This window comes from Penicillium cosmopolitanum, assembly GCF_028827165.1.
Source record: "Penicillium cosmopolitanum strain IBT 29677 chromosome Unknown utg000009l:1.0-9042332.0:1.0-9050551.0, whole genome shotgun sequence".
Classification (NCBI taxonomy): domain Eukaryota; kingdom Fungi; phylum Ascomycota; class Eurotiomycetes; order Eurotiales; family Aspergillaceae; genus Penicillium; species Penicillium cosmopolitanum.
Genome location: NW_026622679.1, coordinates 8,328,543 through 8,353,997, shown reverse-complemented (window position 1 = coordinate 8,353,997; position 25,455 = coordinate 8,328,543). Strand labels below are relative to the sequence as shown.

Genomic DNA, 25,455 nt, shown 5'->3' with positions numbered 1-25,455 from the left:
GGACGACACATCACCCTTTTTCCCTTTTCCTCTTTTTTTTTTTAACGTGACCAGTGTTTTTTTCGACACTTCGGTCCAAAAGGGAACAACTTCTCTCTCCTAGGATGCTGTTAGGTGCTATGGTCGCTCAACATCCCGATCACAGCCCCCAAATCGCAAACCTCGCTAGTATTAACGAGATCCCTGGAAACATGCCTGGTAAGCTCTCACTCCACCACCACTCGCAGTTCCTGGAATTCTGAACTCCTACCGGTAGCTCCATCAAAGGAGAACAAGAAGGCCGAGGCCAATGGCCAGGCCGCCGCTGCCAATGGCAACATCCCTCCTCCCAAAACTGATAAGCCGAGACCACACGTCTGTACCACTTGCGGTCGCTCATTCGCCCGATTGGAGCACCTGAAGCGCCATGAACGTTCCCATACCAAGGAGAAGCCGTTTGAATGCCCCGACTGTGCGCGATGCTTTGCCCGCCGCGACCTCTTGCTGCGACACCAGCAGAAGCTACACATGACCTCCACCCCGTCCTCCCGACCCCGAAATGGTCGTCGTGAGAGTACTTCTGGAGCCCCGGCTGGTGCGGGGGCCAATCGGGTGCGCAAGAATTCCATCGCTAACAACTCGTCATCATCATCAATGCGCCCCAGGGCCAACACTATCAGTCACATTGGTGGATCCGCCTTAGGACTGGCCGAGGGAGCTAACCCATCTTCCGCCCCGAGCCAATCGGGTCATGCATACCACCCCAGTCTAGGATCGTCGGTCGGATCAAGCATTGACTACAGGGGTTTCAGCTCAGGACATCCTCCCGTGAATGGATTGGCTAAGCTTGAAACATCTGGACTCCCGCTGGATATGTCTGGTGGTCTTCGGACGGCTCCCGTTTACGGGAGCTTTGACATGGGCATTGATGGTATGCTGATGGGTCATGGCAGCACAATAAATCCCGCACAACTTCATTTCGCAGGTTCTCCCCAGGGCTTTGGTGACTCCCCATCTTCCCCATTCGGCCACAATGCCCACGGTATGCACCCAGCAACGGAGCCCATGATGGACGAGGACATGAATTTCGACTGGATGAATGGGTTCGATGCGGCTGTGGCGCTTGGAAATGGTAACGACTCGGTCATCGATGAGTCGTCACCCTCTGCCATGAGCACAGGTAGCCAGAGTGGGATCAGCGAAGCCATGCTGGATGGCCCTAACCGCATTCCCATCTCCAACGGTTGGCACAACCCGTTCCCCGCACATCACGCCGCCGCCAACCAATTCGCAATCGACTTCTCCCCAAACACCCTCAACGAATTGGGCATCGCCCCCGAGACCGTGTCGCCCAAGTCGCTGATGGCTCAGAATCCTTTTGCTGAAACCTACGCCACTCCTCCCTCCATGACCTCGGTCGGCCAGCCCATCGTGGGAGGACATTCGCAGAGTATGTTTCCATCCTCAACAAGCGGAGAATCTCCTAATCCTCTCAACGTTCCTTTCCCGAATAGTGCCCTACGAAGTCAACATTCCCCAGTCTCAACGGATACATTTACAGACTCCACACGACAGGCTCTATTAGCGAGCATGTCGCAACCCACTGGCTTCAATCATCGCAAGTATTCCCAGCCCGCGAGCGGCCTCCTCAATAGCCGTGAGTTGTTCGCCCGCTCGAATGGTTTCAACAGCACTGGTCAATTACCAAGCACTTCGGATATGCAGCGGTACATTTCGGCCTACATCACTTATTTTCACCCTCACTCGCCTTTTCTCCACATCCCAACCCTCAATTTCCAGGCCCCAGAGTACACCAACAACTTGCGAACACCTAGCGGGCATCTCAATCTCTGTTCCACCGGCGTTGCAGGTGGTGGAGGCTGTCTGATCCTTTCGATGGCAGCCATCGGTGCACTATACGAATATGAAGCTGCCGCTTCCAAGGATCTTTTCGAAGCTGCGAAGAAGATGATTCAATTATATCTCGAAGAACGACGCAAGGCCGACATGTCCGCCGCGCTAAGTCGTTCAAGTTCTCATCGGGATAGCTCAGTCCACAACACTCCGCTCTGGCTGGTGCAAGCGATGCTACTCAATGTAATCTACGGTCACACCTGCGGTGATAAGACTTCCGCGGATATCGCCAGCACGCACTGTGCTGCATTGGTTAGCTTGGCACGAGCAGCAGAGTTGACACATCATCTGGATCCGAAGAACCTGCCGCAAGATCACCTCAATGCAAACTTCAACACGTCCGACTCAGACCCAGCCGACAACGAGAACTGGTCATCACCATCGTACAACCAACCGAAGGAAAGACGCGACTGGTTAAATTGGAAGGTAGTCGAAGAACGCAAGCGCACTCTCTATGCTATCTTTGTTCTGTCCAGCTTCCTCGTCTCTGCATACAACCACGCGCCTGCCCTGACAAACTCCGAGATAAGACTTGACCTTCCTTGTGAAGAGGATCTCTGGGCTGCCGAGTCCCCACAGGCATGGAAAAAGATGGGAGGACACACGTCTTCTATGCAGGGCGTGTCTTTCTCTTCCGCCCTCACATCTCTCTTAACTGCCAGCCAACGAGAGCAACAACAACAATCATCGAATCTCTTCTTCAGCGAGGACCCTTCGAACCCAGAAAGTCGGCCTAGTACCTTTGGCTGTCTTGTTCTAATTTACTCTTTGCATAACTATATCTGGGAAACCCGGCAACGACACATGGGCCGACAATGGACCGCACAGGAAACTGAAGCCATGCAATCGCACATCGAGCCGGCTTTACGAGCGTGGCAAGCAGCATGGGCAGGAAATTCTGTTCACAGCCTGGAGCGACCTAATCCCTTTGGCGCAGGTCCATTGTCAGCAGACAGCATCCCCTTACTGGATCTAGCCTATGTCCGATTATTCGTCAACCTGGGTCGAACGAAGGAAGCCTTCTGGCAGCGTGATTGGAACGGCATGGCAGATGAGCTTGCGCGGGGTACAGAAGTATTCCACCAAGTCGACACAGCCATGAGCGACGCGGTTGATTCGGCGCTGGGCTCACTGGGTAATCGTCGTGAGTCGATCAATGACCTCGGTGTTGGCGATCTAGCCATCTCACAAACCCCGACCCAAGACCAATCCATGCAATCTCTTTCCAGCGTGTACAAGACCGGTCAATCCAAACGTGAAAAGCATCTCCGAAAGGCAGCTTTTTACGCCGCTGATTCCATCTCCATGTCCGATCGACTGGGCAACACCTTTGCCGAATTCTCATCCAGAGAACTTCCTATTCAGTGCGCTATGTGCGTCTTCGACTGCTCACAAGTACTGGCGGAGTGGATCACGACCGTTCAAGAACGCGTGGGGCCATACCTGGGTATCCTGGGCCGCGAGGATGTCGACCTCACCCAGGTGCCTGGGGTAATGCTGCTCGAGGATGAAGATTGCAAGCTGGTGGATAAAATCACGGAGATTCTCAATAGCATTGAAACGAAGATGCGGCGCCAGGTGCAGAATAGCAATTCTATGTCTGCCCTTAGTGTGATGCAACGATTGCCCAGTGTGGTGGAAGGTGGATACGGGTGTAAAATATTGATTGCGACAGCGAGCTTATTGGATCGAGCTGCTGTCTGGCCAGGTGAGACCCCTCCCGCGACATTTTCAGATTTCATCAAAGTACTGACATTCTTTCTTTGCTCTTAGTGACGAAATTAATGGCCCGCTCCCTAGAAGCTCAGGCTATGCGAATGAAAGAACGAGCCGAACACTCCGTAATGATGGCCGTCTAACGACCTCCCATGTCTTCCGAGTTTGACACCATCTATTTATGCCATCATCCTGTCTTACGCGCCCAGCCGATACGTCTATTAAATACCCCGGGCGTCCTGACTCCACCCACTTGAGCCACTGTTTAACCCGGTGGCATCTCAACTCCCGACTTGATGACTTGGTTCCCCTCCCGCCTCGATATGATACCGATACCGATACCCCGATCGATTGAATCTGTGATAGATGAATGCCATGATTGCCTTTGCCCTTGCCTTTACTGTGATACTGCTGTTTCCATTCCATGTTTCCCCACCTAGCGATGATTGATGCCTTGTTCTGTGTTGTCTTGTTCTATATGTGTTACACTTATCCGACTCTCGAACGAGTTCGGTTCTGATTCCGATGTGCCCTTGGTCGATTGACTCTTGCTGGCGATTTGATTGAAGTGTCAGTTGTATTGTGATTTGAATTTCGTTGGAGTTGGCGTGGAACTTCTTTTACCATTTCTCTTTTTCTTTTTTCTTCTCTCTGGTCTCTCCATGTTTAATTATGCCGCTTTACTTCATGTGAATATGATTAACTAAATTTACTTGGATTAGTATCTTCCGTAATTCACCATGGGTCACATGACTACTCCCTAGACTTGAAGTGAACAATTAAGGCGTTCCATTGAGAGTCATCCAGAAACCTACCAGTATCTATCAATGCGATCCCGGCTCATAAAATCCAGCTCATTCCTCCCTATCTTCACCCGTCATTTGAAGACCCCTATTCTATTATACGATGCCTCCGACAGTCGCGCAAATCATCGCACCCTATGAGTACCAACCAGAACATGTGGAGCGCATAGCCTTCCGAACGGTACAGCCTCCCATTACTATCCTCGAGCCCAACCCAGTATGGCCTCAACGGTTCGAAGAGGTCAAGGAGCAAATTCAGAACGCCCTCGGGGATATAATCATTGATATCGCGCATTCCGGCTCCACAAGCGTTCCGGGCCTACCAGCCAAAGATATCATCGATATTGACCTCTCTTTAAAAGATGCAACGGATGAAAGATCATATGTGAAGCTACTCGAAGATGCAGGGTTTCGATTTCTTCTACGCGAGCCCAGATGGCATCAACATCGGTTTTTTGTGGAGAATTGGCCCGGCGCATATCATGTCAATCTCCACGTGTGGGGTCCTGACTCGCCGGAAGTTGTCCGTCATCGTATCTTTCGTGACTGGTTGCTTCGAAACCCGGAGGATGTGAAGCTGTATGCGAAAGTGAAACGTGAAGCAGCTGAACAATCGACTATTGCTGGGGATTCTATGATGGATTATACCCAGCGGAAAGATAAGACCATTCAGGACATTCTAGGAAGAGCGTTCCGAGATATGGGTTACATTCAGTGATGGATCAGAGTGGCTGGTAAACTTAGCTTTATGAGAGAGAATGCCACCCATGAGCTGTTGACCGGTTAGCTTTGCTTTCCGCACATTCGAGACCGTCATGATGATATGAGCATTCCTTTAATTCCCTAAAGGTCTAGATCTGTTTCATTATAAGCCAGGCTCTAAGTTAACAGCGAATCCTCCATTCTCGATTCAAGTTGATCAATATTTTAGCAAGTTCCAAGGGCTCACTAGTCAAGGCATGAATTCTACTGCATAACTGCACACGGGCATATAGAGGGGTCCGAGTTCACCTAAAAGACTGCTTAGCACTTGAATTTCAACCCCGACCCCCTCCTCTCGCTTCACTCCAAATTCAATAAAAATGCATTGTACCCGGAGGCCTTCAATTTGAGGCAGAATTTGATTGATGAGCTCCATGCCGTGTCAATACGATCCAGGTGGCTTTGGCGCATAGAATCAAGGCCGTCAGAGTCTCAAAGAACTCATCAAAGGTTCGCTCAAGTTCACGCAGCTGGTTAATCAATGCGGCGTGCTGCACCTTTGTTGACGAAGAGAGGTAGGTCATTGGTAGGCCATTGGTTGATTCATTAGAGAGATTTCCGAGGGATCTGCTGGCTCGGCTCAAATTGGTGTCGCGGCGAGATTGAGGAGACCTTTTTGGCGATGACCAAGTCAGCTAGTAGGAGGATAACCGGGATATCGAAGATCATTCAATGCAACACAGTACAATGACCCTATGGATAGGTTTGAGAAACGTCGATTCACATTCAGAGCTTTATTACATTGAGTACATTTGTGACATCAAAGAGCCTCTCAAGTTCCGAGTCTATGTGATGTCTTTGAGTATCTTCCAAGGTTGACGCTCAAATGTATCAACTTCCTGGTAATTTAGTGGCCTTGGATCAAAATGAATATTCTATATAGACAATCATGTCTATACCCCCAGACATTGGTTTAGAAATTAAGAGCGCCCATAGCCCCCTGGCTTTCAAGTTGAACAACTAACTTTTACATTCCTATTTTATAGTTGCATTTGAATAGGGCCGTTCCATTCATTTTTCTAGGTGAAAGCCATTTCAACTAAATTAATCAGCCGCTATATGCCACATGGAGGCCCTACGTAAGATATTACTAAAGTTTCTGATAGGTTAAAATATGATCACCTTGATGTTGTCTTTGTGCTTTGTTCAAGTTCTTCAGGTCTTCCAATAAGAGCTGGTGGGGTTGATACTATGTTCCATGGTACTTCAAGCTTTCTTTGAAGAAGTATATCTATGAAATATCCGCTTTGGTGCAGCTGGGAATACTTCAAGGAACTTGAATAAATATAGTATCAACGTTGGAAGTTGAATCATTTGATATGTGTAAGACAGAATAGATCAAGGCCCGGGCCCACGAAGGGGTTTCTTTCAATCTCAGGCTATCTCCATACCACCCTTTCAAATAAAATCTCTCTTTCATCTCGACTTGAATGGACGCTTTGGTCTGAAGTATACTCAGAAGACAATAAAATGAACTACTTAAAATCGGACCCGGCTCGAGGGCAAATATCACAAAAACATTCAAAGCGATATCTCCTCCGAGAGCAAAATCTCTCTATAGCAATACCGATCCTTCCTTTTCTGACATCCTTATATAGTACCTGAACATGGCGGCTGTTCCACCGATAAGTACTCTGCCGATAGAGATATGGTCCCATATCATTGATGGAGCGATCGCTCTAGGGTCCCACGAGGTTTTCCATGGCATCGTAGAAATAATGGCCGGAGCGATGGGACCAGGCATAGCAGCCTCAGCTCAAGCTGGATATGGACCTGCTCAAAGAGCCCATTTCCAACAAAGATGCATGTTCGGTCATTACAGCAGCACGATTGAGATGGTTCGCCACGCAAAAGTACTCATTTGTGAAGTGGTACTCGCACAAGCACAGCTTGTAGCTGATGATCCTGCAGATGCGTTCTTGGTAGCGTCTCAAGCTGCATTAGATGCAGCTCAGCTTGCGTATGCTGGTGCTGGACCAGATATTTTTGTTCCTGGCATCAACGCGGGAGGTCTCCCTCAACCGATTCCGGAACATAATACACTGGGTGAGATTTTCGATGACTGCTGCTTGGAATGTTTCCAGATGCTTCATCTAACAGGAACGGTCTCGATAAGTGGATATGACCATACAGCGACCAATTACTTTGCCATAATTTCTGAAGCTGCCACAAACCCTGGCGGGGGCAATAATCCTGTCCCTCTCCTTCTTTATATGTTGAACAATGCGTCACTGGATGATCTCTTGAGTCCGGCAGTTGTGTATATGCATAACCCTGATGTTCGAGAACGCAATATCCTTTCCAGCCTTGTGAGTGTGGCTGATAGATCTCTCGAGGAAACTTGGATAGATCGAGTGCACGGGATGGTAATAGTGGGAGGACAACCAATGCCATTACCGCCTGCAGAGTTGACCAGGGAATGTTCTGGTAGCTCAAATGCAATGGATCATTTATCTTTCGCGCTTTATTTGTGTGCATTCCAGTTCGGGCTTGAATTCGCCAATGTGAATGATAGTCCCCCTACCCTCCCATTGCGTAATACATGGTCTGCTGTACTGCGTCGTGCAGACAGTCCCGATCTCACCAACATCGTCACCCACATGGCATCAATATCAACTACCATCAATACCTGGATCGATGTTCCTACGAATACGCCTGGCATAAATGGATATCCTGCAATACTTTCCGGTCGGGCTACCCCTCACTTCTTGGCTATTTGGTATAATAGGCCGTGGATGGCAACTCGAATCATCAATGGTCCACATATAATCTCGGATGAGCCCAGTGATGTCCTCACGAGGATTCCTGGGCCATGGAGACTGGCCGGGTGGGCGGCTATCCAACATTTCAATGCAGACGGTCTTGGCATGCTTGATGAATGGGTCGATTTAGCACGGCCTCGACTGACGCATAGTCGACGATATCATCAGTTAATCGATATCCTTAAGATGATTATAGTACAATACCGAGAGGAACATAGGATTATTACTGATAAATACGAGGCTAGGTGCTCTGTACTACCACCCGGTGCAAATCCAGCCGTTCTTCAAGCTCTTGAACTGCAAAAAAATAACTTGATGGGTGGAATTGAAGATATAGGCAGGCAGATGATTCGAACGATTTTGGACAACAGTATCGACTTTAATGTCACGGCCGACATCAGGCTGAATCCCAATTGGGAGAATATTAATATGAAATTAGCTGACACTGTGGAGTTCACAAAGTTTGTTCGTGAGGACGTTGAGTCGATACTTCGATCGAGAGTCCCAAGGTTTGTCATTGTGAAGCCAATGATGCAGGAGATTGTGAAGTCTGCGGCAAGAACCACGCGGACTCGGAGTCGACGTGAATCATAGAGATCAGTTCAAGTTTATTTGATGTTTTCTTTGGCACTTAGGTAGTACTACTAGTGATTTGTTATCAATTGAACAGGGTCTTCTCAGACTTTATAGATCAGACTGGCCAATGAGGGCTCTCTTCAGTATTAGTAGTTAGAACTTAGGAGTATGGATCTATGCAACTTGGGCTTTACAAATTAGAAGTACCAGTATTCTGCTAGTAGTTCTTCTCCATAGATACATACTGCATGTATATGTGCATAGATATAGATCCAATGTTACATATACTGATGCCAAGACCACCTCGGCTGTGGTTTGCTGAAGTTCAAGTGGAGCGGAGCGGAGTTGGACGGAAAAAGAAAAGGAAAAAAGGAGACCAGGAGGAACCTGAACTATTGGAACTACTCTAGAGAACCTAGGTACTAATTGAACACTCTTCAACCTCGTCATACGAATACGAGGGAACTGGAGGGTTGGCCTCGTTTATCTTCCGGTGCTTTTCCTTTTCTTCTCTTCTTCTCTTCTTCACTACTCCCACACCGCGCACGTGAGATAACTGAGATAACTTCCTCACGCATCGCCCTCCACGACCTCTCATCATCCGCACACCATGGTTCGCCCTCGTGGAAGCTCAAACCTCGGGGTGGACATTCGCGGCGACACCAGTGCGCCCGCGTTGTCCACCATGAACGAAGTTAGTCCGATTGAGCCCTCCTCGCCAAGCCTGGGAAAGGTACGTGTCGGTATTCGCGTTTGCGCCCGCACCCGCGCCCGCCGCTGCCACTCAGCTGCAGCTGCAGCTTCAGCAGCAAAGGAACCCTAGGACTGACTCGATCGCGATGTAGCAATTGGACTCGCAAATACTGGCTCAGGCCAACGACAAGTCCGGCAAGACACATTCAAAGCGCCGCCGAACCCGCTCGTATCTTCACCGTTTTGCCGACACTTGCCTCAAGTACACCTGGCTGCTCCCACTATTGATCATGATCTTCCTGCTATCATTATACGCCGTCAACCCGACCCCCTCAAACCCCATGCACAGCGCCATCTTCCTCTCCTACCCGCAACCCCCGAAGACCCCCGGCGGTCCCATCATGTACGGAAAGGGAAAGAAGGATATCGCCTTCGTCGCGTTCTACACCGTCGTGCTCTCCTTTACGCGCGAGTTCATGATGCAGCAGGTCATTCGTCCGTTGGCCAAATGGTGCGGAATCAAGGGCCGAGGTAAGACCGCCCGCTTCATGGAGCAGGTCTACACAGCTATGTACTTTGGCATTTTCGGTCCGTTCGGTCTGTACGTCATGAAACGCTCGACGCTGTGGTACTTCAACACCACCGCCATGTTTGAGGGCTTCCCCCACCGTGAACACGAGTCTTTTTTCAAGGCCTACTATCTGCTCGAGGCTAGTTACTGGGCGCAGCAGGCGATTGTCCTGATGCTGCAGCTGGAGAAGCCGCGCAAGGATTTCAAGGAGCTGGTAGGACACCACATCATTACCCTCGCCCTCATCGGGCTGAGCTATCGTTTCCACTTCACCTACATGGGTCTGGCAGTATACATCACTCATGACATCTCGGACTTTTTCCTCGCGGTATGTGTTCTATACCCGCGTAACAAGCAGGCAATATCAATTGGAGGCGAATCGCTAATCATAAAATAGACCTCTAAAACGCTGAACTATCTCGATGCGTACATCACACCCCCTTACTTCGGCACATTCGTCGGAGTTTGGATCTACTTGCGCCACTTCCTCAACCTGAAGATCCTCTGGGCCGTCCTGACCGAGTTCCGCACCGTCGGACCCTTCGAGTTGAACTGGGAGACGCAGCAGTACAAGTGCTGGATCAGTCAATACATTACCTTCGGCCTGCTTGCCAGTCTGCAAGCCGTCAACCTGTTCTGGCTCTTCCTTATCCTACGCATTCTGGCAAACTACATCTTCACCAGCGAGACCAAGGACGAGCGAAGCGACGACGAGGAAGAAGAAGAGGAAGAAGAAGCCCAGGTCGAGGCCGAGAGCAAGGCCACTCTGACCACCGGCGCCCAGCAGGAGAACCAAGCGCCTCAAGTGATGGTAAATGGCGAGCCCGTGACCGAGCAGCGCGGTCCCCGGACGCGCAGCAGGAAGGCCTAAAGAATTCGGCTCTTCCGCTCTCCAGATGGCTGAACTCCCAGAACAATACCGGTAATATCTCTCAACATCCGGTCGTTCTTGGGATATGGTCTCCACTTTTTCGTTTCATATTTTTGTTCAACCCCCGGTTCCAATTTTGGGTGGCCGCGCATCAAAAAGCGCCAAGCCTTGTTTATAATTACGCATGGTTCAAGGAAAGGTGTTTGTTCGAAGCGAGTCTTATTCTTCCTTATATGGAGAAGGTGGCTTTGCTCATTTCTGTGATTGTGATTGATTGACTGATTGAATTGAATTGATGCATTGGGCTCGGGGGGTGTAGGTGTAGTTCTAGGTGTGGATTTTCCTTTTTTTCATGTTTCTTTTTTTGTTCGATTCGTGCACAGTCTGATTCGACTCTTGTGTTTATCACTACACTTTTACCCATGCTTCTAGTACTTACCAGGTATGAGTTGGCTATTCGGGCTTGATTGAGTCTCCGATTAATGCGGATGAATGAATATATCGATGATTTTATAATTTACAAGAAAAGCCTCGGAAACTTGAACCTTGGGTTGTTGCCTGAGAGGGCAACAGGTGTAGTCACGATCTTGAGGAGACGTATCAGAAATGGAATTGGACCGATTCATAAGTACTCTCTACACGTCATAGTTTATGGCATTGGTAGATTTCATGTGGGAGCTCCAGCAAGCAATTACTCCTGCGATTCAGGCTTAGCTGGCTCGGATTCGCCTTTCTTCTCGTTCTTGTCAGACTCATCGGCGGGCTTTGTGTCGTTTTCAGACTTGTCTTGCTGAGCGCTGGTCTCCTTGGCGTTCGCCTAAAACTTGTTAGTATCTACTGGCATGAGCAAGATCGATTGAAATGAATTGACTCACCTCGTCATTTCCAGACTCCGATGTCTGCTCCTTTGACTGCTGGGTATCATCTTTCTGCTCCTCGGAAGATTCTTGGCTCTTTTGCTCTGATTCCTCCTTCTCGTCCTCCTTTTCGGCTGGAGCGGGGGCAGGCTTGGACTCGTCAGATTGCTTGGATTCGTCGGCCGGCTTGTCTTCAGATTCAGCGGGAGCATCCTGGGTCTCCGTAGGTTTACCAGCCTCCTCCGATTCAGCATCAGGGGCAGATTCCTTCTCCGCATCCTCGCCCTTGTGCTCATCTTCGTGATCATCTTGACCGTGACCGTGGCCGTGACCATGTGAGTCCTTTTCAGAACCACCAGGAAGCAGGAAGTAAATCATGGGAACCGTGACACCCAAGGAGGCGACCAGCCTAGCAAGAAGGAAAGAGTTAGTTACTCCGAGTCGCAAGGACGAAACACTCAATTGAGATGATCCATTTAATAGCAACTGAGCTGAACATCAATTGAACATACCAGGGCAAATCGCTGGAGGCATGCTCCTCATAGCCCTTCCCACTGGCGTAAAACCGACGTCCAAGTACCTGTCCCGAACGACGGCTAACAGGAGCAGCACGGAATGACCGGGCGGCCGTAGCGACGCTGCGGAGAGAACGACGTGCGAATACCATGGTGGACGAGGAAAAGGAAGAGGAAGCGGTAAAAACTTGAATGCAAGAAAACCTTGGTAGAAAGGGTACGAATGAGAGGAGGTGATCAAGAATCAAATCGGCGTGATAGGGTGAGTGGAAGGAGACTCAGAGGGAAGTTGCCTCGCAGGAGCTGCGGGCAGCTGTGGGCAGCCGTGGTCATGACTACGCATCATGCTAGGCCAACAATAGCTCGTAATGGTCACGGTGGCTGGGCTGGTTGCTCCGACATCGTAAGACCAGACCACTTCGGAGTATATCCCTGTTCCTTCCGTGGGTCTGTGCGTGGTGATGTAATGTCTGTAGTGTCTGTAGTGTCCTGGTGGGAATTCGGAGCTATTGCGAGGACGTAGTATGTATCAGAGAATACAGTACTATATCTAGATTGAAACATGACTGGCTGAGACAGTCGATCATATAGTGTCTGCTTTTGATGCCAGGACTACTTGTAGCAAACATGATTGAGTTCCAAGGTTGTGTCCACTGGGGGGTGTGGGACGGGGAGATGATCTGATTAGATTGACCCATTGGAATTCAAGAAGTGGTTAATAGTACATTACTATGTACAAGATAATTTCCATCCAGCCGGGATACAATGGTGTTGCAAAGGTTTGAAACCCCCCTATTGCTCGCCATTATCGCCCGCCTTCTAATGGCAGACTAATAGCTACCTAAGATGGGAGGGATAGGCCAAGCTATCCCATCTCAGGTAGCTACTAGCCCCCCCTCAAGTAGGCGGAGACCAGGACGGTCAGCAGGGGGTTTCAAACTTTTGCAACACCACTGTACCACAAGCCAGAGTCGGACCTCGAGTATTTTTTTTTCCAATTTATTGCTAGGCATTGAGCTAGAATTTAAGGCTATCCACAAACCCTCTTCTCATCACACTCTTCGGTCGCATTCCGGCCATCATGTTCAAAAGGCCCCTTCACCCATTTGGACCATTGCTTAGTATTACACACTTGTATACCATGCTATGCTCAAGTAGGGTATGGGGTGTCCGAATGCGGATTATGGGTGTCAACCTACCATAACTCGAGTATTCTTGATCATAAGCCCAAATCATAGGCAATGGTAAAAAGCAACATGGGTATCATTTCATTCTGCCAGGCTGATTATCCTCTAGATGATATTTTCAGAGGACAGGCCCTATTCGCTGGGAAATGCTGGCAGTATGCACTGCATGCAACGGGAACCTGTCCTGCTTCCATCCGATATATGCGTCTATCGAATGGTTTTAAGGGGGCTCATGAGGTCAAACCCGAGAGTCGGTGCTGGCCCTGGCCCCTACAATAAATAGGAACTCGTTTCCAGCGAAGATTAATAATGCAATCCTAGCTCAATTTCCAACACCGTCCTCTCCCACTGCTGCAAAGACAAATGGCGCCAGACGGTCAAGATGCGGGCCGAGTTTGGCTGGTGCGCTTCGGGGCAATCACTCCGATAGCAGCTATGATATGACGGCGGCGAACGGTTGTGATATTGGGTGAGGAGAGAGTATCGGAAAGGCGGCCCACAAAAGCATCTAGCTGGTTGTCGGAAAAGTACAGCACCAAGGCGGAGATCGCAGCCAAGGCTCTCTTAGTCACCACGGTGCCGGCGGTATCATTGTGGATAATCGCCATAACAGGTTCTTGAAGAGCATCCAGCTCTCTTTCTTGGAGGAGCGGTCCGAAGCAAGTGACGACCTTAATGAGCACATCAATGGCATCGCTGCTGAATCCCTTGGAGCTATCCTTCTCGAGCATTCCCTTGACAACGGAGCCACGGCGGCCGGAGGTTGATGGAGTCGGACCCGTCAGTCGAGGAATCAGTACTTTCGAGACGGCGTTGTACGCAGATTGGACAGATTGGGGAGCTGGCTGTCCGGCTTGCGGGCGAGGGAGGGTGTCGACGATGACGCGCAGGGCGGTGTTAGGGACGGAGGTGTCGATTGTTTGAGAGGAGGTCAAATTGGCCAGCTTCTCGAGAAGAGGCATGAGTGTTTCGAACGGGACGCGGATGGCGAGAGGACCAAGACTGTTGTGACGTGGATGGTTAGCCGGGTCGAATGCGAGAGTTGTAAAGCAAGGTTGCGGCATACCACTTCAAGGCTTGGTTCTGGACTTCACCATGTTGATCGTCCAAGGCTTTAAGCAGTCCATCGGCGAGTTTGGTGGAAGAAGTTCGGTCGCTGGTGAGGAAGGACGAGCTTTGGTTGGTCAGGATCCCGAAGAGGTCGTTCAAGGACATGAATCTCAGGTCGGCATCAGGATCATCCAGCTTGGAAAGCAAGCTGAAGATGGTCTGCTGGGTCACCTGTCGATCCGCCATGATGAGAGTGTGTATAACGGAGCTGAGGGCAGGAGGGTGGGAGGCGAGAAGAGTTGGAGTTGGAGCTGGAGCTGTCCAAGAAGTTGAACTTGAACGTATCACGATAGCCGCTTCGATAGGCAAACGTGGGGTTGTGTTTCTGGCCTGAGGCAGCAAGGCATACAGGCAGCAAGGCAAAACTTTTTGCCTGAGGCAATAATTATCTTGTCATCTGCACTAACTAGTTAACTATAGATCATGATATTTAAAGTGTTTCTCTTTTACAACTTCCTCAGTTACAAATCTGTCTGGTTATCCCGAGTTCCCATATATTCCTACTCGGGATGCGTCAAGTCAATTCACTGGTTACTACACTCACGTTTTTCAAGGGGGTTAAATACCATCATGTGTATACACTTATGTACTACTTGTAATATTATCTCTGCCTTCCGCATGTACTGTTGTTGCCGTTCCTGTCGTGCCTTCCTCATGTCCATCGTATGGCTTCCCTTCTTTCCTCTTCCCTTGTTCCCTTTCGACTTTCAATTCTTTCTCTTCCCTCTCTTCTCTCCTCTCTCCCCCTTCTACTCCCCTTCCAGCGCACCCTTATTATAAATATATCATCTTCCACTGTTAAACAACCTGGCACCCGACCCGATCCCCCGTGTCTCAAGATGCGACTATACCATCTCTTTCTACTCCTCGCTATTTTTCTTGGAGCTTGCGTCTGCTCATCTGCGTCGTCACCGGAACAAACCAGTCGCATCCAGCTGCAGTTTCGAGACGACCCCAAAAATCTCGACTATAAGTGTGGCCCGCGATGGGGGAAGTGTCCCACCGGCACCTGCTGCTCGAGCTCAGGTAGGCTCTCTGAAATCCATCCAACGTGGGGGAAAGAAATGCGCTCACCAGACACCAACCGCAGGCTTTTGCGGGACGAGCAAGGCGCACTGCCGCTCCCCGGATTGCATGATCGATTATGGCCACTGTGATGCTCATCGAAAGCCGAAGGGTTCTCCTACCAAGGACATTCCTCGTCCTCACATCGGGCTCGTCCCATATGCTCCTACAGAGATTCGCTCATGCACTGTACCCGGAACAGTGGCCTTGACCTTTGACGATGGTCCGAGTCGATACACAGGAGACCTTCTCGATCTGCTTGAGAAATATGAAGCACCGGCCACCTTTTTTGTCACTGGAATCAACAACGGCAAAGGCTCGATCGACGACGATTCTCTCCCTTGGCCCTCCTTGATCCAACGCATGATACTCAGTGGTCATCAGGTCGCAAGTCATACCTGGTCTCACGAAGATTTGAGCAAGGTGACACCCAAACAACGTACTGCACAACTGGAAAGAAACGAAGCGGCTCTGCGAAATATCATGGGCAGCTTTCCGACCTACATGCGTCCACCTTACTCTAGCTGTCATCCACGCTCAGGTTGCCGTGAACACCTTGGGGAAATGGGTTACCACATTGTCCTGTATGATATCGACACCGAAGACTACAAAAATGACGACCCCAGTTTGATTCAGCGGTCCAAGGACATCTTCGATGACGCTCTATCCAGCGGTAATCCTCACACGAAGTCGTGGCTCGTCATCGGTCATGACGCCCATGAACAAACTGTTCATAATCTCACAGAGCACATGTTGCAGACAATGACGCGACTCGGATATCGTCCTGTGACGTTGGGCGATTGCCTACGTGACCCGCGTGACAATTGGTACCGCAAAGATAGCAGCTGGCCGGGTCGGACAAACAGCAACAAGCCCAAGAACAAGCCCAAGAAAGGACCTAGTCAGCAAATTTCGGTTGACGGTACTTGCGGAGCTAATTATACCTGCTTCGGGTCTCCATTCGGCTTATGCTGTGGAAGCTCCCATGTTTGTGGAAACACGACCGTACATTGCGGCAAGGGCTGTCTGAAAGATGCCGGATATTGCGCTATTGAAACGCCTCATAATGGTGATGCGTGGGATCCAAAATCCCCTAGCCGGAAATCAGAGGCGGGCTCGGATTTTCAAACTGTTGGTACTGCAGCTCTTACCTCTCTTCTTCTGGCTTTGATTGTAGCGATGTGGATGTGAAAGGCCGTTTATTGGCGACTCGGCTGTTTTCTTCTTTCCTTTCTTTTGTCTTCGTTTATATGAATAGGGTACTTAACTAATTACATACCCATGACCTCTTGGTAAATAATCCAATACTCTACTAGGATAGCCAATCTTCCAGGGGCCTTGGAGGCTATCAGCAAGTGTACTCGGTTAGGTACCAGGGAACTTGAAGATTGAAAGCCAAATGGATCTGATGTGTACATATAGTCTTTCAATTGCTGATAATTATGCATTCACACTGGCGCTCTTGGTCATTCCGATCCCCACTGCAGCTGTGGTTCCTGCATCGACTGGCAAAATTACACCGGTCATCCATCGAGCATGTGGACCAGCCAGAAAGACCACAGCACCGGCACAGTCCCACCCATTTCCCTCTGTTCCGAGAAGACTGCGCTTTCTGCGAGCTTCTCTGGCTTCTTCACTCATTCCATTGCCGTACATCATTGGTGTGTACAGCATCTGATAACCAAGTCAATGACAGCCCTCCTTCAGGGAGTGAAGGGTAAACTTACCCCCGGGCAAACACAGTTCACTCTAATCCCATCTGCGGCATGATGTGCTGCCATTGCGCGTGTGAGATTGACGATGGCGCCTTTGGATGTTGGGTAAAGCAAATGAGGTGTTCCACCCTTGGGAAGATCAGTATTGGGGGGCGACGATAGGTGAGATCGATCGACAGAACAACCGTACCTTGAGACCAGCCACACTCCCCATATTCACAATGTTTCCTTTATTTTCCCCCTTATTGCGAATCATTGCCGGAATGGCATATTTACTCATCTGTACCATACTGCCGACATTAATATCCATGCTTTTTGCCCACTCCGCCATGTCCACATTGACCGCCGTCCCTGGAGCGCCACCAATTCCGACATTGTTAATAAGAATATCAAGCCGGCCGAATTTCTCGATAGCGAGGTTCACTGCTGCTTCGCAGTCCTTGGCGGATGTGACATCGCCTCGAAATGGGAGAGCCCGTCCTCGGCCTGACTTGGATGATATCATCTCCACAGTCTTAGTCGCCCATTCTTCATTGAGATCAACGCACACCACGTCGCAGCCATCATCAGCTAGAAGAATAGATATAGCACGCCCGTTACCAATTCCATCCCCTAAGCACCCAGCTCCGGTCACAATGGCTACCTGACCACTCAGAGAGCGAGATGGTGGTTCGGAAGATATACCGGGATCCATGGTTATGATCTAGTTCTCGACCAAAAAGAAAAGAGTAGATATAAAACCTTTAATAGAATCTATCTAAATCCAACTGACTAAAAACCTTCATTTCGCTTCAAGTTCCCAAAGATTACCGGCATTCCCATTTCGACCAACCTTGCGGGGGGTTGGCCCCCGCATAGCCGAACCGAGGCCTATCTTGACTGCGGGGCCTATGATGTGATGTGATAGAGACTACATCCTACCCTACTCGTACCTGAATGATCCAAGTCATTCCTACCCACTTTTCTCCCCTCACCCCTCGATTGTACCCTCACTCTAACCTAACTTTTCACAACTTTCTGCAAACCGTACTCCATCTAGCTTAACGTAATGGCTGACTTTTCGCAATATACCGCCCCCAGTGCAGACTGGGTGGCTCTTGAGCCTACCTTGCCAGCTATGCCGAATGTTGGTATCGAGGAGTTAAAAAAGATCGTCAATAAGGGTCGAGAAGATATGTCCGCTCAGGGCATCGCTGATCGAGGTTAGTACCTGCATATCACATGGCACAAGAAGATCTCCAAAAGAAAGGAAACCTTGACGTATCTGCGGCTGGGTGGAGATGTCATGCATATAAACATCGACGATCTAGTAACTAACTTCTTGTCCCAACTCAGGCCTAGCTGAAAAGGTGCATACCAAGGACTTCAAAATTGCTGCTCGCGACGGATATGTCATCGAAGCGCGATCTTACCGTCCAGCGAACATCTCCTATTCCCATGCCCTTCCTGTCTACATCCATCTCCACGGTGGTGGATATCTCTTTGGAACTCTCGGTTCAGAAGACGCAATCTGCTCTCGCATTGTCGCCGACCAACTCGAGAAGAATTTCCCCGTAGTCGTCTTCAATATCAACTATAGACACACGCCCGAATATAAATACCCGACTGCGTGGAACGACGTTGAGGATGCTTTCGTCTGGTTCCACGAGAACATCTCCGAGGTCGGCGGACGCGGAGGAGAGGTCGTGGTCGGGGGTATCTCAGCCGGAGCCCAGTTGACTGCTTCTCTGACACTTGCTCAGTATCGCGGCGACAATGACGATCTGGCTGCTTGTCCACGAATCCGAGGACAGGTCCTGATGATCCCTTGTCTTGTCCAGCTAGATTATTATGCCCCGCGACAAGACAAATTGCGCAGTCCAGAACTGTCGAGTCTAATAGGCTGCGCTAATGCGCCAATCCTACCAATCGACAGAATCAAGCTCTTTGGGTCCCTGCTGGATGTCAATAAGGACACAAACACCGGCGACGACCGCAGACTTAATCCCGGAAATGCCACCGCGGAAGAGGTGAAGGAACTTCCTCCGACAACTTTCGGTATTGCAGGAAATGATCCTCTTCGCGACGAGGGCCTTTTCTACGCGCAGCTTCTCAATGAGAATGGGTAAGTGGCCTTCCCCCAGCTTTTGGGATATTGAATAGCTTGTGCTAACCGGAGTTAGGGTGCCTACTGATGTTCACGTCTTCCCTGGCGTCCCTCATGGATTCCGCCGCTACGGCGACAAGTTGGCTGCCTCGAGTAAGAGGTGGGACGAGGTTATGACGAACGGTATTTCTTGGGCGTTGTCTAGCCCTGAAGTTGGCTCCTTCGAGATCAAGTCGGAATGAGTGAGAAGTCGGAGTTTTGGATAGAGTCGAATGAGGACATAGAATTATTGCTCTTAAGCAACTAGCGAACAATTACCAATTTCGAGCTTTCCATGTAGTCCTTGAAGAATGAAAATCCACAGACTATTTTTATCCTATCGTATTTTAAGTCTGATATTTTAGATTGTCTTAGAGATGATAATTCTCTGCATTGTATTGTATGTAAAACGCAAACATTTGCTTAATTTCCAACAAGCGTCCAGTTCACTCCTTCTTGGCCCCCTCATGGGTGCGGCCCTTGCTCCATCCTACTTCCCATTTGTCTTCAATTATATCCAATTGGATCTCTTGAGTTCTTTTGAAATATCCCTCCTCAATATGGTCATCCATACCCACATCCTTGTATCCTTCCTTTGCAACCGATTTCGGAGTGATCATAAGAGAGTGCCCTGGAATGTTAGCAGTTGAAATAAGATATCTTAGTTCTGGGTCTTTTACCATTGATAGTGCGATCTGTTGCAAGCTTCATCATACACGTTGCCACATCTTCTTGCGGGGCAAACTCGACGCCCTTGGAAATCAGTTGAGCTTCGTAGGCAGCCGAGCGAATAGCACTCTTGATATAACTAATTTTTGATTCTTCAGTAGCCTTAAAACTATATGGAAATTCGTGATACTTACCAAGGAGCCACGTAATTGATTCGAATTCCCTGTTGGTGCGAATTTCTCCGGGCTGTTCTCATCAGTCCCCTCAATCCGTACTTGCTGCTTGTATATTGCCAGTTTGCCTGTTCGCAGAATCAGTAGGTGTGTGCATTTCGCATAGAATACCTAATGAAGAAGGTTTTCTTACTGGAGAATCAATCCAAGATACCATACTTCCAGTAATTATGAAACAGCGATCTCGGTCTTCCGTGTCCGGTTGCTTTCGAAAATAGTGTACTGCAAGTTTCCAGGTATACATTGTACCAATCAGGTTTACATTCACAATGTTCAGCTCTGGCTTCACAGGAGGGGAGTTTGGGTCTAGAAAGCGAGTAAGCAACTTGAATTTCACAGCTTGCTCAATCTTGCGGATGGAAATACTTACCGTCCAAGGGCCACAGATCGTCCCCCGAAGCACGACTAATTCCCGCATTTGCAATGACGATATCGCAACTTTTATGAGGGGAATTCTTGATCGCGGCTTCGAACATATTGACTTGATCATCCCAAGAGGTTATATTGCACTTCGCAAACTGCGCATTTCTAGTATTTGTTAGGCATTAACGAGGATTCAGGGATCAACACTCTTGGAACGAACGGGCTCAGTTCCTGCGCAACTTGCTTCCCTCTTTCCTCGTTCAGATCGGCTATCGTTACATATGCTCTAAACTCCCAATACTGTCAATATTCTCATCTTTTCTTTTGTTTGGGGGTGAGTCACCCTTCGGCAGCAAAAGCACGCGCCGTCTCTTCGCCCATGCCATTTGCTCCTAAAAGATCATTAGTTGCCACTTCAAACAGACACGATTGGGATATTACCTCCAGTGACAATTACACTCTTGCCTTTTAGAACCGCGCGATTTGGTGGGATGGTACAGTCCACCGGGCCATTATATTCGTAGGGAGGCAGTTTCGGCATCTTGGGCAAAGTTGTTCTGATATTTAGTATTCCGTGATTTTTCTCCTCCAGGTCCTGTGTGGTTTTGTTTGTAGGTAAATATAAGTATTCCTTTTGGACTTCCTACCCGCTAATTCATGCATTTAGCATCCTCGGCCATTTCCCCGCGACCCCAGCCCGGATCATCGGTTACCCCAAAGAAGTAAACCGGCGGGGTTATGATGAGGAGACAATGCAACAACTCCACCTCGTCAATCATACTCATAGAGGTCGGAGAATTGTTAATCGAGTAAGAGCACCTCTTAGTAACCGCGTCCAATAAATTTTCTGGTGATTTTCCAAAAGTCTCACCCTTTGTCAATAAAAGCTCGGGAATACATCAAGACGGCAACTCTAAATTTGCGCTAGTAGTCGGCACATACTGGTAGTTCAGGTGATTAAATTGAATAGTAAGCTTAGGCCTCTGATTGTATAGCTATATAGTATGGTAACATCCGGTATTTTCAAGCTAAAGAACAACAGAAAACGAGAAGGCACAAAGACCCAATACCTGAGCAGGAATTGAAAATTTGTTTATCACTCCAAGTCGTTAGAGGTGTTATGGGCCCTGCAGATGAAATTTATCTTGATCTTACTCTTCTTGGTGCTTTCTCTCTTTCTGACTTCTTCCAGGCACAATCGTACTCAGATCGCCAACGGGTAGTGTTATAGGGAAGTCGACTGCATCGAGTATTTGCGCAATAAATATGTGCCAGATTGGTATGCAAAGAGCAAAATTGAAAGCGCCGGCAGCCTGTAATTTCCCGAAGTTAGCACCAGCATATTGAAAAAGCTTAAATATCATATCAGGATTATAAATACCAATTGCAGTTTGGCAGCATTTTCGGCATTCCCCAGCGCTACCTGGAAGAAGGTGGCCGCTGTTAGGGCGAAAGTGATGACGAGAAGGAACAATGCCGAGAAAAGACAAATATTTGTCCGAATTGAACAGATGAGGTAGACGAATGTGAGGACGCTGAGGATCACGTAATAAAGTCCCACGGTTGCATTGTACTCAGGTGTTTGTATACCCTCCAAAGAATTTCCAGTTGGTGAGTAGTTGGTTCCGACTGCGTAGAATGGCATGTTTGAAGTACCCTGAACGATCCAGAAGGTTCCTATAAGGTTGAACTTATCAGTCATTTTCAAATTGTCATCCGGTTTATTCTAAGCCTCCTTTCACTCGAAAACAAGTACACACCATAGGTAAAGAAGAGTGCACACGAGAATGTGTTTCCAATAATCCATTCACCCACGGCACCAAAAATTTGAACCATGCCTCCAAAGTAGATAAACACGGGTCTATTCCAAAACAAATATCAGTATCTCGTATCAGACAAAATATTCAAGGGACAACTCTTACAAAATAGCACCACCATTTCCACCAGCGCCCCGCCAGCCCATATTGATCATCGCGGCAGGAGTTGCAGCTAGCAAGAAACCGAGTAGAGAAATCGGAGTCGGGTTGCCGAAAGTCCGACGCAGATTTCCCGCTGTCGGTGTTTTAGGACTCAAATAAAGCTTTTCGAATACATCCCGAGGGATGGGAAGAAGAACACTTTCTGCGGTCTGGTAGCGACGCAGCATCTCAGCCGTAGAAGCCTCATGCTTTTCGCTCACATTTTCGTCGGACATGATGGAAAATCTTCAATGAAGCAGGACGGATAATTTGGGAAGCCGCCAGTTGACCCTCGACAAAAAGTATTTTGAAAGACAATCTTGTGTGGGTATCGAATAGTCGAAGGGTTGGTCCTTATGTCTTCGCTTCCCCTTTTATCCCCAGTGTAACTCCAACGAGCTGTCCCCACATCTTCTCCAAAGCAAGTCATTCTAGACTCCCAAACCCCCAGACCCCATATCTTTCATATCGGTGTTTAGGCTGCAGTATCCCCGGGTCAGCTCCGATCTAGTTTTAGTCCAGAGTGCCTTGCATTGAACGCAATTGGAACCTCTGATTCGCAGGGCCAACACCATCATCCCTCCCTGAAGCGACCCTCGGGGACTAGTAGTGGATCCGGGAAACCGCGTTCTGTGGGGGAGAACGCGGGGAGAGGCCTTACCATGCCCCAGAATGGTTTCTTCCCCGCGAATGCTTCCGGGGACCGAGGACTTTCGTGTGATCGACTCGGCTACATGCCGTTAATTCGCCTTTATCCGCATGAATCAGGCTCGGAGTGGTCCAGAATATAAAGAAAGGTTACACGCCCAGACATTGCCAACACTCGAGAGAAAAAGTGGCGCCGGTTCAAAGTCTATTCTAAAGCTTCGCCTCACAATCAAGCCCTGGACTCTTGACTTATGCCATGCGTGTTTTTGTCAGTGCGACACTTGAAACTTTGATGACTGTACCCGGCTTGTGCTCCCAGCAATCATACTAATGTCAAAATTTAACAACAGTTTCGCCAAGTTGTTCGACCCCAACAAAAGTAAAGTCATGATGTTGGAAACGCCCCTGGACAACTCGACGCTACGGAGTAACTCCGCGATTCCGTGGGCGCATCAGCCCGGTGCCCAAATTCGAATTATGCACCAGCATTAGCGTGTACAAAGTCTCACCAAGCGGGATGATGTTGGTCCGACGGAAGTTACGAGTAGATGTTGCCGGACAATCCCCAGCGAACAACCGCGGTACTTTGCGCTCGGATGTGGAGTTAGGCTGCGACAAGCCACCCCGCCAAGAGGAACGGCATTTAACGATCTGCGTCATATTAGAGATCTTCGCTTTCTCTGTGGTAAGTCTATCCTTGTTGGGAAGGTGCTTAATATTGCTCCTAAGTTTCACTCTCCGGAGCAACGACGTTATGGAGTCTGGCAGTTTTTATCACTTTTCAGCAATACCACACCCGCAACCTTAGAAACAGCTACATACAACTTCAAACTGTCCTGAGTTCCATCGGTATTAGGCCTGGCGGCATGGCCAGCTCACACTTCATGCATGCAGGACCAGGGTATAGCCCTGCCTGCATTGCTTTGCTTTTATCACGACCTTTTGTCGTTTGCACGCCGTTTACACGGCGTTTTTCATTTCATTGAGAGATCTTCTAGATATTGCATGAGGTTATTCCCACTTCTCATCTTCGTTCAGTTCCCATCTCGCTCTTATTTCCATTTAGACCTCGTTGGCCTCCATCACTAAATTAGATTGCAATACCACTGGCTATTCTAATAAAAATTAGCATTGACACCACCAATTGCTGCAGCGAAGAAGTTTGGGCCTGAACCTAAGGCCCCTTAATCTGATATGGAGATCGCCCTTGGTAGACTGGAAATATGAACGTGTATTTTCCAGTTATTTGTGTAGTACTGCATGTAAATTTCCTAGGATATTACTAGTAAACCAAAAAGGTCCAGCGATCAAGCAGCTCAAAGTTTGTATGACCTACTTAGAGGTCATCAAGCGACATATTCTCAGTGGTAATAGTAGACTGCTTTGACTGAGCCTATCCTTTGCCTCAGACTTAGCGATATCCTCTCCTCCTTTGGTTGCGTATTTGAATAGGCTAGTATGCTATGTACTGCTATCATAGGTACTTAATCCCTCTCTGCGCAATGGTATTCCCAAGGACTTGGGTGATCTCCAGTGTCTTCTCTGCGCGGGCCCGCAGCCCTTTCAGGAGCTCCTTTTGTATCTGATCCATCATCTGAGCGACCTTTTTGGAGCTGTTCTCTGGCAAGATGTATTTCTGCAGCTCTGCCTGACGATCTGCCATACTCTCATTGCCAGCCGCTCCCTTGGCCAGAAGGCTACACAAATTCAGATCGTAGGCGATGTACTCGCAGTCCACAACTCAACTTTCCAGGGGTTTACGAGTATTTCTACTGGTATAGTATCCGCCTGGGCGCGATATCGCCTTCTTCTGCTGGCTAATTCTCTCAACGATCATAGGCATATTACTTTAAATTTGTCACAAACCGGGATATAAAAACTAACAAGATCAATTTGCACCTGATATTGCGGTGGGCAGATATTTGTCTTAATGTTGTTCCTGTCAGCTGTTGTATGCCTCAGGTTACAAAATGCGGGAACATTCACTTACATGGTCCTGGATGGTGGAAACACCAATGATGGGTAAGTTCATCATTGAAGTCTTTTGGGGCATGCATTCTAATCGGTGTACAGAATGAGGGTTCAAGGATACCAGAGAAGCACTGATTTGAATTCCAATTAGACGTGGAACTTTCAATTTGTCTAGATCGGGGTTTAGGGGAGATATAGCCAGATGTTCAGTTCTCAATGCCTCTTTTAATTGAAATGATACTCAGCTGATCATTAGCTCCAAGGCTGTTCTATCCTGGACCAGTCATCGCCTGATATAATCGCATGCCGGGTCCCAAGGTTTCCTTCGACGAGAATTTGAATCCCCCCCAAATGACCGCCGACCACTACAGGAACATCAAGTGTAAAGAGCG

At 48.7% G+C, this 25,455-nt stretch overlaps 12 protein-coding genes across 12 annotated transcripts; 6 read left to right on the top strand and 6 right to left on the bottom strand.

Annotated features, from left to right (window-relative positions):
* Nucleotides 1–104: 104 nt before the first annotated feature.
* On the top strand, nt 105–3,752 carry amdX (putative C2H2 transcription factor (AmdX); the record flags this gene model as incomplete). The annotated part of the gene is made up of 3 exons (XM_056635860.1): nt 105–198; nt 257–3,601; nt 3,667–3,752. The coding sequence occupies 3 exons, from the start codon at nt 105–107 to the stop codon at nt 3,750–3,752; spliced, it is 3,525 nt and encodes a 1,174-aa protein (XP_056486480.1).
* A 763-nt stretch (nt 3,753–4,515) lies between these two features.
* Nucleotides 4,516–5,130, top strand: N7509_011222 (GrpB family protein; the record flags this gene model as incomplete). The annotated part of the gene is made up of 1 exon (XM_056635859.1): nt 4,516–5,130. One exon carries the CDS (start codon nt 4,516–4,518, stop codon nt 5,128–5,130), a length of 615 nt encoding a protein of 204 aa, XP_056486479.1.
* A 1,849-nt stretch (nt 5,131–6,979) lies between these two features.
* N7509_011221 (uncharacterized protein) lies at nt 6,980–8,530 on the top strand (the record flags this gene model as incomplete). The annotated part of the gene is made up of 1 exon (XM_056635858.1): nt 6,980–8,530. One exon carries the CDS (start codon nt 6,980–6,982, stop codon nt 8,528–8,530), a length of 1,551 nt encoding a protein of 516 aa, XP_056486478.1.
* Nucleotides 8,531–9,122: 592 nt separating this feature from the next.
* N7509_011220 (TLC domain-containing protein) lies at nt 9,123–10,647 on the top strand (the record flags this gene model as incomplete). The annotated part of the gene is made up of 3 exons (XM_056635857.1): nt 9,123–9,245; nt 9,358–10,104; nt 10,174–10,647. The coding sequence occupies 3 exons, from the start codon at nt 9,123–9,125 to the stop codon at nt 10,645–10,647; spliced, it is 1,344 nt and encodes a 447-aa protein (XP_056486477.1).
* A 691-nt stretch (nt 10,648–11,338) lies between these two features.
* Nucleotides 11,339–12,171, bottom strand: N7509_011219 (uncharacterized protein; the record flags this gene model as incomplete). Its single annotated transcript, XM_056635856.1, has 3 exons — nt 11,339–11,464; nt 11,523–11,913; nt 12,017–12,171. The coding sequence occupies 3 exons, from the start codon at nt 12,169–12,171 to the stop codon at nt 11,339–11,341; spliced, it is 672 nt and encodes a 223-aa protein (XP_056486476.1).
* Nucleotides 12,172–13,583: 1,412 nt separating this feature from the next.
* Nucleotides 13,584–14,502, bottom strand: N7509_011218 (uncharacterized protein; the record flags this gene model as incomplete). The annotated part of the gene is made up of 2 exons (XM_056635855.1): nt 13,584–14,208; nt 14,273–14,502. The coding sequence occupies 2 exons, from the start codon at nt 14,500–14,502 to the stop codon at nt 13,584–13,586; spliced, it is 855 nt and encodes a 284-aa protein (XP_056486475.1).
* A 948-nt stretch (nt 14,503–15,450) lies between these two features.
* On the top strand, nt 15,451–16,572 carry N7509_011217 (chitin deacetylase CDA6; the record flags this gene model as incomplete). The annotated part of the gene is made up of 1 exon (XM_056635854.1): nt 15,451–16,572. The coding sequence occupies one exon, from the start codon at nt 15,451–15,453 to the stop codon at nt 16,570–16,572; it is 1,122 nt and encodes a 373-aa protein (XP_056486474.1).
* A 249-nt stretch (nt 16,573–16,821) lies between these two features.
* On the bottom strand, nt 16,822–17,790 carry N7509_011216 (SDR family NAD(P)-dependent oxidoreductase; the record flags this gene model as incomplete). The annotated part of the gene is made up of 3 exons (XM_056635853.1): nt 16,822–17,055; nt 17,109–17,225; nt 17,287–17,790. 3 exons carry the CDS (start codon nt 17,788–17,790, stop codon nt 16,822–16,824), a joined length of 855 nt encoding a protein of 284 aa, XP_056486473.1.
* Nucleotides 17,791–18,144: 354 nt separating this feature from the next.
* N7509_011215 (uncharacterized protein) lies at nt 18,145–19,424 on the top strand (the record flags this gene model as incomplete). Its single annotated transcript, XM_056635852.1, has 3 exons — nt 18,145–18,298; nt 18,432–19,200; nt 19,259–19,424. The coding sequence occupies 3 exons, from the start codon at nt 18,145–18,147 to the stop codon at nt 19,422–19,424; spliced, it is 1,089 nt and encodes a 362-aa protein (XP_056486472.1).
* A 243-nt stretch (nt 19,425–19,667) lies between these two features.
* Nucleotides 19,668–21,027, bottom strand: N7509_011214 (putative short chain dehydrogenase/reductase; the record flags this gene model as incomplete). Its single annotated transcript, XM_056635851.1, has 8 exons — nt 19,668–19,852; nt 19,902–20,029; nt 20,085–20,191; nt 20,257–20,429; nt 20,494–20,651; nt 20,707–20,772; nt 20,830–20,878; nt 20,928–21,027. The coding sequence occupies 8 exons, from the start codon at nt 21,025–21,027 to the stop codon at nt 19,668–19,670; spliced, it is 966 nt and encodes a 321-aa protein (XP_056486471.1).
* Nucleotides 21,028–21,637: 610 nt separating this feature from the next.
* On the bottom strand, nt 21,638–22,680 carry N7509_011213 (putative plasma membrane ammonium transporter (Ato3); the record flags this gene model as incomplete). Its single annotated transcript, XM_056635850.1, has 4 exons — nt 21,638–21,799; nt 21,868–22,163; nt 22,247–22,347; nt 22,409–22,680. The coding sequence occupies 4 exons, from the start codon at nt 22,678–22,680 to the stop codon at nt 21,638–21,640; spliced, it is 831 nt and encodes a 276-aa protein (XP_056486470.1).
* A 1,886-nt stretch (nt 22,681–24,566) lies between these two features.
* N7509_011212 (uncharacterized protein) lies at nt 24,567–24,755 on the bottom strand (the record flags this gene model as incomplete). Its single annotated transcript, XM_056635849.1, has 1 exon — nt 24,567–24,755. One exon carries the CDS (start codon nt 24,753–24,755, stop codon nt 24,567–24,569), a length of 189 nt encoding a protein of 62 aa, XP_056486469.1.
* Nucleotides 24,756–25,455: the final 700 nt, after the last annotated feature.